Here is a 9321-nt window from a genome sequence, read left to right as displayed (position 1 = left end):
GGGCCACCCCGTCCAACAGCTCAGCGAGATCAGCAACTTCCCCCCCCAGAGCTGGCAGTGAGGGCGGGCGAGGGGGGGTGAGGAGGAGGGGCAGTGAGGGCGGGCGAGGGGGGGGTGAGGGGAGGGGGCAGTGAGGGCGGGCGAGGGGAGGGTGAGGAGGAGGGGGCAGTGAGGGCGGGCGAGGGGGTGAGGGGGAGGGGCAGTGAGGGCGGGCGAGGGGGGGGTGAGGGGGAGGGGGCAGTGAGGGCAGGCGAGGGGGGGGGTGAGGAGGAGGGGGCAGTGAGGGCGGGCGAGGGGGGGGTGAGGGGGAGGGGCAGTGAGGGCGGCGAGGGGGGGGTGAGGAGGAGGGGGCAGTGAGGGCGGGTGAGGGGGAGGGGGCAGTGAGGGCGGGCGAGGGGGGGGTGAGGAGGAGGGGGCAGTGAGGGCGGGCGAGGGGGGGGTGAGGGGGAGGGGGCAGTGAGGGCGGGCGAGGGGGGGGTGAGGGGGGAGGGGGCAGAGCTGGCAGTGTGAGGGGGCAGTGAGGGCGGGCGAGGGGGTGGGGCAGTGAGGGCGGGCGAGGGGGAAGGGGCAGTGAGGGCGGGCGAGGGGGAAGGGGCAGTGAGGGCGGGCGAGGGGGGGGTGAGGAGGAGGGGGCAGTGAGGGCGGGCGAGGGGGGGCTGAGGGGGGAGGGGGCAGAGCTGGCAGTGTGAGGGGGCAGTGAGGGCGGGCGAGGGGGGGGGAGGGGGCAGAGCTGGCAGTGTGAGGGGGCAGTGAGGGCGGGCGAGGGGGGGTGAGGGGGAGGGGGCAGTGAGGGCGGGCGAGGGGGGGGAGGGGGCAGAGCTGGCAGTGTGAGGGGGCAGTGAGAGCGGGCAAGGGGGAGGGGGGGCTGCCCGAGGCTTCACTCTCCCCGCCCCTCAATGAACGGCACTGGACCCTCCCCCAGACGATGCCGGACCCTCCCCAGACGATGCCGGGACCCTCCCCCAGACGAGGCCCGGACCCTCCCCCAGACGAGGCCCGGACCCTCCCCCAGACGATGCCGGACCCTCCCCCAGACGAGGCCCGGACCCTCCCCCAGACGATGCCGGGACCCTCCCCCAGACGATGCTCGGACCCTCCCCAGACGATGCTCGGACCCTCCCCCAGACGATGCCCGGACCCTCCCCCAGACGATGCCCGGACCCTCCCCCAGATGATGGCCGGACCCTCCCCCAGACGATGCCCGGACCCTCCCCCAGACGATGCCGGACCCTCCCCCAGACGATGCCGGGACCCTCCCCCAGACGATGCTCGGACCCTCCCCAGACGATGGCCGGGACCCTCCCCCAGACGATGCTCGGACCCTCCCCTAGACGATGCCCGGATCCTCCCCCAGACGATGCCCAGACCCTCCCCCAGACGATGGCCGGGACCTCCCCCAGACGATGGCCGGACCCTCCCCCAGACGATGCCCGGACCCTCCCCCAGACGATGCCCGGACCCTCCCCCAGACGATGCCGGGACCCTCCCCCAGACGATGCCGGGACCCTCACCCAGACGATGCCGGGACCCTCCCCCAGACGATGCCCGGACCCTCCCCAGACGATGCCCGGACCCTCCCCCAGACGATGCCCGGACCCTCCCCCAGACGATGCCCGGACCCTCCCCCAGACGATGCCGGGACCCTCCCCCAGACGATGCTCGGACCCTCCCCCAGACGATGCCCGGACCCTCCCCCAGACGATGCCGGGACCCTCCCCCAGACGATGCCGGGACCCTCCCCCAGACGATGCTCGGACCTCCCCCAGACGATGCCCGGACCCTCCCCCAGACGATGCTCGGACCCTCCCCCAGACGATGCCCGGACCCTCTCCCAGACGATGCCGGGACCCTCCCCCCAGACGATGGCCGGGACCCTCCCCCAGACGATGGCCGGGACCCTCCCCCAGACGATGCCGGGACCCTCCCCCAGACGATGCCCGGACCCTCCCCCAGACGATGCCGGGACCCTCCCCAGACGATGGCCGGGACCCTCCCCCAGACGATGGCCGGGACCCTCCCCCAGACGATGGCCGGGACCCTCCCCCAGACGATGCCCGGACCCTCTCCAGAAGATGCTCGGACCCTCCCCAGACGATGCTCGGATCCTCCCCCAGACGATGCCGGGACCCTCCCCCAGACGATGCCGGGACCCTCCCCCAGACGATGGCCGGGACCCTCCCCCAGACGATGGCCAGGACCCACCCCCAGACGATGCCCGGACCCTCCCCCAGACGATGCCCGGACCCTCCCCCAGACGATGCCGGACCCTCCCCCAGACGATGCCGGACCCTCCCCCAGACGGGGCCGGGGACCCTCCCCCAGACGATGCCGGGACCCTCCCCCAGACGAGGCCAGGACCCTCCCCCAGACGAGGCAGGGACCCTCCCCCAGACGATGCCCGGACCCTCCCCCAGACGACGCCCGGACCCTCCCCCAGACGATGCCCGGACCCTCCCCCAGACGATGCGGGACCCTCCCCCAGACGAGGCCGGGACCCTCCCCCAGACGAGGCCGGGGACCCTCCCCCAGACGATGCCCGGAGCCTCCCCCAGACGATGGCCGGGACCCTCCCCCAGACGATGCCCGGACCCTCCCCCAGACGAGGCCGGGACCCACCCCCAGACGATGCCGGGATCCTCCCCAGACGATGGCCGGGACCCTCCCCCAGACGATGCTCGGACCCTCCCCCAGACGATGGCCGGGACCCTCCCCCAGACGATGCCCGGACCCTCCCCCAGACGATGCCCGGACCCTCCCCCCAGACGATGGCCTGGACCCTCCCCCAGACGATGGCCGGGACCCTCCCCAGACGATGGCCGGGACCCTCTCTCCCCCCTCTCTCTCCCCCCTCTCTCCCCCCCCCCCTCTCTCCCGCCTCTCTCTCTCTCCACCCCCTCATTCACCACCCCCGACCCCCGGTTAGCCACACCTCTGCCCAGCTACCACCAGCACCACCTGTGGGAAGAACGAGGCAGTACCTCAATCGATAACCTCCTCTGGAATAAGTGACCCTCGACCGGGTTGTGGCGGCATCGCTGTCGCTCGGAGACCCGCATCGCTGACCGAAGACCACCGTGAGGCGGTATATCCCACCGGGCGCTATGGCCGTGAACAGCCGCCCATCAAACCTCCGCTCTGGCGCACTGGCGACACTCCCAACCCTCCGACAGCCTACCTCCAGCGAGTGTGAACTTTCTATTGCGATGCGTGCAGTTAAATCGGTATTAAAACTCTTCAAAATCCGTCTTGTACCCGTGTATGATGTCTCCACAGTCTGAGGGAGCGCTCCGTGGGTGCCGCACTGTCAGAGGGTCAGTACTGAGGGAGCGCCGCACTGTCAGAGGGTCAGTACTGAGCGAGTGCTGCACTGTCAGAGGGTCAGTACTGAGGGAGCGCTGCACTGTCAGAGGGTCAGTACTGAGGGAGTGCCGCACTGTCAGAGGGTCAGTACTGAGGGAGCGCCGCACTGTCAGAGGGTCAGTGCTGAGGGAGCGCCGCACTGTCAGAGGGTCAGTGCTGAGGGAGCGCCGCACTGTCAGAGGGTCAGTACTGAGGGAGTGCTGCACTGTCAGAGGGTCAGTACTGAGGGAGCGCCGCACTGTCAGAGGGTCAGTACTGAGGGAGAGCCGCACTGTCAGAGGGTCAGTACTGAGGGAGTGCTGCACTGTCAGAGTGTCAGCACTGAGGGAGTGCTGCACTGTCAGAGGGTCAGTACTGAGGGAGCGCTGCACTGTCAGAGGGTCAGTACTGAGGGAGCGCCGCACTGTCAGAGGGTCAGTACTGAGGGAGCGCCGCACTGTCAGAGGGTCAGGACTGAGGGAGTGCCGCACTGTCAGAAGGGTCAGTACTGAGGGAGCGCCGCACTGTCAGAGGGTCAGTACTGAGGGAGTGCTGCACTGTCAGAGGGTCAGTACTGAGGGAGTGCTGCACTGTCAGAGGGTCAGTACTGAGGGAGTGCCGCATAGTCAGAGGGTCAGTACTGAGGGAGTGCTGCACTGTCAGAGGGTCAGTACTGAGGGAGTGCTGCACTGTCAGAGGGTCAGTACTGAGGGAGCGGCGCACTGTCAGAGGGTCAGTACTGAGGGAGCGCCACACTGTCAGAGGGTCAGTACTGAGGGAGTGCTGCACTGTCAGAGTGTCAGTACTGAGGGAGCGCCGCACTGTCAGAGGGTCAGTACTGAGGGAGCGCCGCACTGTCAGAGGGTCAGTACTGAGGGAGTGCTGATCTGTCAGAGGGTCAGGACTGAGGGAGCACTGCACTGTCAGAGGGTCAGTACGGAGGGAATGCTGCACTGTCAGAGGGTCAGTACTGAGGGAGTGCCGCACTGTCAGAGAGTCAGTACTGAGGGAGCGCCGCACTCTCAGAGGGTCAGTACTGAGGGAGCGCCGCACTTCCAGACGGTCAGTACTGAGGGAGTGCCGCACTGTCAGACGGTCAGTACTGAGGGAGTGCCGCACTGTCAGAGTCAGTACTGAGGGAGTGCCGCACTGTCAGAGGGTCAGTACTGAGGGAGTGCCGCACTGTCAGAGGGTCAGTACTGAGCGAGTGCCGCACTGTCAGAGGGTCAGTACTGAGGGAGCGCCGCACTGTCAGAGGGTCAGTACTGAGGGAGCGCCGCACTGTCAGAGGGTTAGTACTGAGGGATGCCGCACTGTCAGAGAGTCAGTACTGAGGGAGTGCCGCACTGTCAGAGAGTCAGTACAGAGGGAGTGCCGCACTGTCAGAGGGTCAGTACTGAGGGAGTGCCGCACTGTCAGTGGGTTAGTAGTGAGGGAGCGCTGCACTGTCAGAGGGTCAGTACTGAGGTAGCGCCGCACTGTCAGAGAGTCAGTAATGAGGGAGTGCCGCACTGTCAGAGGGTCAGTACTGAGGGAGCGCTGCACTGTCAGAGGGTCAGTACTGAGGGAGCGCCGCACTGTCAGAGAGTCAGTACTGAGGGAGCGCCACACTGTCAGAGCGTCTGTACTGAGGGAGTGCCGCACTGTCGGTGGGTCAGTAGTGCGGGAGTGCCGCACTGTCAGAGTGTCAGTACTGAGGGAGCGCCGCACTGTCAGAGGGTCAGTACTGACGGAGCGCTGCACTGTCAGAGGGTCAGTACTGAGGGAGCGCCGCACTGTCAGGGAGTCAGTACTGAGGGAGTGCCGCACTGTCAGAGGGTCAGTACTGAGGGAGCGCCGCACTGTCTGAGTGTCAGTTCTGTGGTAGTGCAGCACTGTCAGAGGGTCAGTACTGAGGGAGCGCCGCACTGTCAGAGGGTCAGCACTGAGGGAGCGCCGCACTGTCAGAGGGTCAGTACTGAGGGAGCGCCGCACTGTCAGAGGGTCAGTACTGAGGGAGTGCTGCACTGTCAGAGGATCAGTACTGAGGGAGTGCCGCACTGTCAGAGGGTCAGTACTGAGGGAGCGCCGCACTGTCAGAGGGTCAGTACTGAGGGAGTGCTGCACTGTCAGAGGGTCAGTACTGAGGAAGCGCCGCACTGTCAGAGGGTCAGTACTGAGGGAGTGCCGCACTGTCAGAGGGTCAGTACTGAGGGAGTGCCGCACTGTCAGAGGGTCAGTACTGAGGGAGTGCCGCACTGTCAGAAGGTCAGTCCTGAGCGAGTGCCGCACTGTCGGAGGGTCAGTACTGAGGGAGTGCCGCACTGTCAGAGGGTTAGTACTGAGGGAGTGCCGCACTGTCAGAGGGTCTGTACTAAGGGAGTGCCGCACTGTCAGAGGGTTCTTACTGAGGGAGTGCCGCACTGTCAGAGGGTCAGTACTGAGGGAGCGCTGCACTGTCAGAGGGTCAGTACTGAGGGAGTCCTGCACTGTCAGAGGGTCAGTACTGAGGGAGTGCCGCACTGTCAGAGGTTCAGTACTGAGGGAGTGCTGCACTGTCAGAGGGTCAGTACTGAGGGAGTGCCGCACTGTCAGAGGGTCAGTACTGAGGGAGTGCCGCACTGTCAGAGGGTGAGTACTGAGGGAGTGCTGCACTGTCAGAGGGTCAGTACTGAGGGAGCGCCGCACTGTCAGAGGGTCAGTACTGAGGGAGTGCTGCACTGTCAGAGGGTCAGTACTGAGCGAGTGCCGCACTGTCAGAGGGTCAGTACTGAGGGAGCGCCGCACTGTCAGAGGGTCAGTACTGAGGGAATGCCGCACTGTCAGAGGGTCAGTATTGAGGGAGTGCTGCACTGTCAGAGGGTCAGTACTGAGGGAGTGCCGCCCTGTCAGAGGGTCAGTACTGAGGGAGTGCTGCACTGTCAGAGGGTCAGTACTGAGGGAGCGCCGCACTGTCAGAGGGTCAGTACTGAGGGAGTGCTGCACTGTCAGAGGGTCAGTACTGAGGGAGTGCCGCACTGTCAGAGGGTCAGTACTGAGGGAGCGCTGCACTGTCAGAGGGTCAGTACTGAGGCTGTGCCGTACTGTCAGAGGGTCATTACTGAGGGAGTGCCGCACTGTCAGAGGGTCAGTACTGAGGGAGTGCCGCACTGTCAGAGGGTCAGTACTGAGGGAGTGCCGCCCTGTCAGAGGGTCAGTACTGAGGGAGTGCCGCCCTGTCAGAGAGTCAGTACTGAGGGAGTGCCACACTGTCAGAGGGTCAGTACTGAGGGAGTGCCGCACTGTCAGAGGGTTTGTACTGAGGGAGCGCCGCACTGTCAGAGGGTCAGTACTGAGGGAGTGCCGCACTGTCAGAGGGTCAGTACTGAGGGAGCGCCGCACTGTCAGAGGGTCAGTACTGAGGGAGTGTCGCACTGTCAGAGGGTCAGTACTGAGGGAGTGCTGCACTGTCAGAGGGTCAGTACTGAGGGAGCGCCGCACTGTCAGAGGGTCAGTACTGAGGGAGTGCTGCACTGTCAGAGGATCAGTACTGAGGGAGTGCCGCACTGTCAGAGGGTCAGTACTGAGGGAGCGCCGCACTGTCAGAGGGTCAGTACTGAAGGAGTGCTGCACTGTCAGAGGGTCAGTACTGAGGAAGCGCCGCACTGTCAGAGGGTCAGTACTGAGGGAGTGCCGCACTGTCAGAGGGTCAGTACTGAGGGAGTGCCGCACTGTCAGAAGGTCAGTCCTGAGGGAGTGCCGCACTGTCGGAGGGTCAGTACAGAGGGAGTGCCGCACTGTAGGAGGGTCAGTACTGAGGGCGTGCTGCACTGTCAGAGGGTCAGTTCTGTGGTAGTGCAGCACTGTCAGCGGGTCAGTACTGAGGGAGTGCCGCACTCTCAGAGAGTCAGTACTGAGGGAGTGCCGCACTGTCAGAGGGTTCTTACTGAGGGAGCGCCGCACTGTCAGGGGGTCAGTACGGAATGAGATGTGTGCAGAGCTGAGAGGATAAAGGAGTGAGACAAAGAGCTGTAGGTGTCTTTCCAGCCATAGTTTTGAAAACGTGACTTCAGCAGTGACAGTCACGAACCCAGCTTGTGAACCCTTACTGCACCAAGCCCATAATACAACATATATATGTATGAGATGCCTATACTTTCGCGGTTAATGATTTAGACGAGGGAACTAAATGTAATATCTCCAGATTTGCAGATGACACAAAGCTGGGTGAGCTGTGAGGAATAATACAAGACTGGACCAGACCCCAATCTTTATTAGATAACAGGACGAGGCACCAACAATTTTTCTCTGTGCAAAACTGTGAGTAACGGGTACATCACCCCCAGGAATGATTCCACTGGCAAATTGGGGTCTTTTATATCAGAACAAACATAACACAGGATTAACTCCATCAAATAATTCACTGGTAACTTATACCTTCTCTGTCTCCAGTCAAGCACAATCCACTAAAGGTCAAAAGCCACTTCGAAGTAAAGTTCGCAAACACAGGGATATGTGCTGTCCTCTTGTGTCACGTTGAAAAGACTGCTTGGGGAGAGAGAGAGACCCTTTCAAGAACAGCCTGCAGATCGTCCTGTCTCTTGTCAAGCTTAATAAATCCTACAGCCCAAACCGCTTGCTACAGACCTGGCTCCGCCCGTTACTTGCATCATCTCCATCCCACTTAGATTCCATGCCCTGCTCGTCGAGGCTCAGATTATCTGTTGTCCAGCAATCGTAACAAAGTTCCATTAGGGAGCTCTTTGTAAACAAGTAAATGGTTAAAATCAATAATGATCACACCTTTACATCATCTTAATTGCACATTTGTCAGACGCACGGTAGCACAGTGGTTGGCACTGTGGCTTCACAGCACCAGGGTCCCAGGTTCAATTCCCCACTGGGTCACTGTCTGTGCGGAGTCTGCACATCCTCCCCGTGTCTGCGTGGGTTTCCTCCAGGTGCTCCGGTTTCCTCCCCCAGTCCAAAGACGTGCAGGTTAGGTGGATTGGCCACGATCCTTTGCCGTTAGTGTCCAAAGAAGGTTAGGAGGGGTTACTGGGTTACGGAGATAGGGTGGAAGTGAGAGCTTAAGTGGGTCGGTGCAGACTCGATGGGCCGAATGGCCTCCTTCTGCACTGTATGTTCTATGTTCAGTGCCCGGCTATATATTAACTGGGAGTTTTTAAAAATAAATTTAGAGTACCCAATTCATTTTTCCAATCAAGGGGCAATTTAGCGAGGCCAATCCACCTACCTTGCACGCCTTTGGGTTGTGGGGGCGAAACCCACGCAGACACGGGGAGAATGTCTATCAACCACATTAATAACATTACTGAAAGTAGCCCGGATAAAAAGATCCTTCACAGGAGGATGTACAGATCCCTCAGGGTGATTTGGACAAGTTGAATGAGTGGGCAAATGAATATGAATGCAAATTATTGTCACAAGTAGGCTTCAAATGAAGTTACTGTGAAAAGCCCCTAGTCGCCACATTCCGGCGCCTGTTCGGGGAGGCTGGCACGGGAATCGAACCGTGCTGCTGGCCTGCCTGGGTCTGCTTTCAAAGCCAGCGATTTAGCCCAGTGTGCTAAACCAGCCCAAGCTGGTGAATGATTGGCAGATGCAGTTTAGTCTGGATGGATGCGAGGTTATCCACTTTGGTAGTGTAGCCACGGCCCGATTACAAAATGGACACTTTGCAAAGAATGCAGGGAAAAGTGGACAATACCGAGAAAGCAAGCAGGTGCAAGGTCTGTCTGTTGATTGGAGCAATAGCTCCCAGACAAGACCGAGACTGCAGAACCATCTACATACTAATGAGCCATCTCCGGGGACAAAAGGCAACATTTAGGTAAACAATGCTGAGACAGACATCCCGGCGCCAGAGGGGACTAAAACAAAGCAGACCAACGGCCACCTAGGACACGCCCAGCAACCGGGGAACCCACCCCTCTATTGGAGGAAAATCGATAAGGACGATTGGGAAACGGCCCAATTAATTGGGGCCCAGTCCAAGGCCCG

The 9321-nt window shown here is 61.9% G+C and overlaps 1 protein-coding gene across 1 annotated transcript in view; it reads right to left on the bottom strand.

The window, feature by feature from the left end:
* Positions 1 to 8049, bottom strand: part of LOC140405797 (solute carrier family 22 member 17-like) — a 54297-nt gene extending 46248 nt beyond the window's left edge. The window contains exon 1 of the mRNA XM_072494228.1: positions 7962 to 8049. Within this exon, the coding sequence (XP_072350329.1) occupies positions 7962 to 8049 (88 nt within the window). The remainder of the gene's footprint in view (positions 1 to 7961) is intronic.
* Between the last annotated feature and the right edge of the window lie 1272 nt (positions 8050 to 9321).

The sequence above is a fragment of the Scyliorhinus torazame genome, unplaced genomic scaffold (assembly GCF_047496885.1).
Source record: "Scyliorhinus torazame isolate Kashiwa2021f unplaced genomic scaffold, sScyTor2.1 scaffold_241, whole genome shotgun sequence".
Lineage (NCBI taxonomy): Eukaryota > Metazoa > Chordata > Chondrichthyes > Carcharhiniformes > Scyliorhinidae > Scyliorhinus > Scyliorhinus torazame.
Note: the sequence above shows the minus strand (reverse complement) of the source record. Positions and strands in the feature narration are given on the sequence as shown.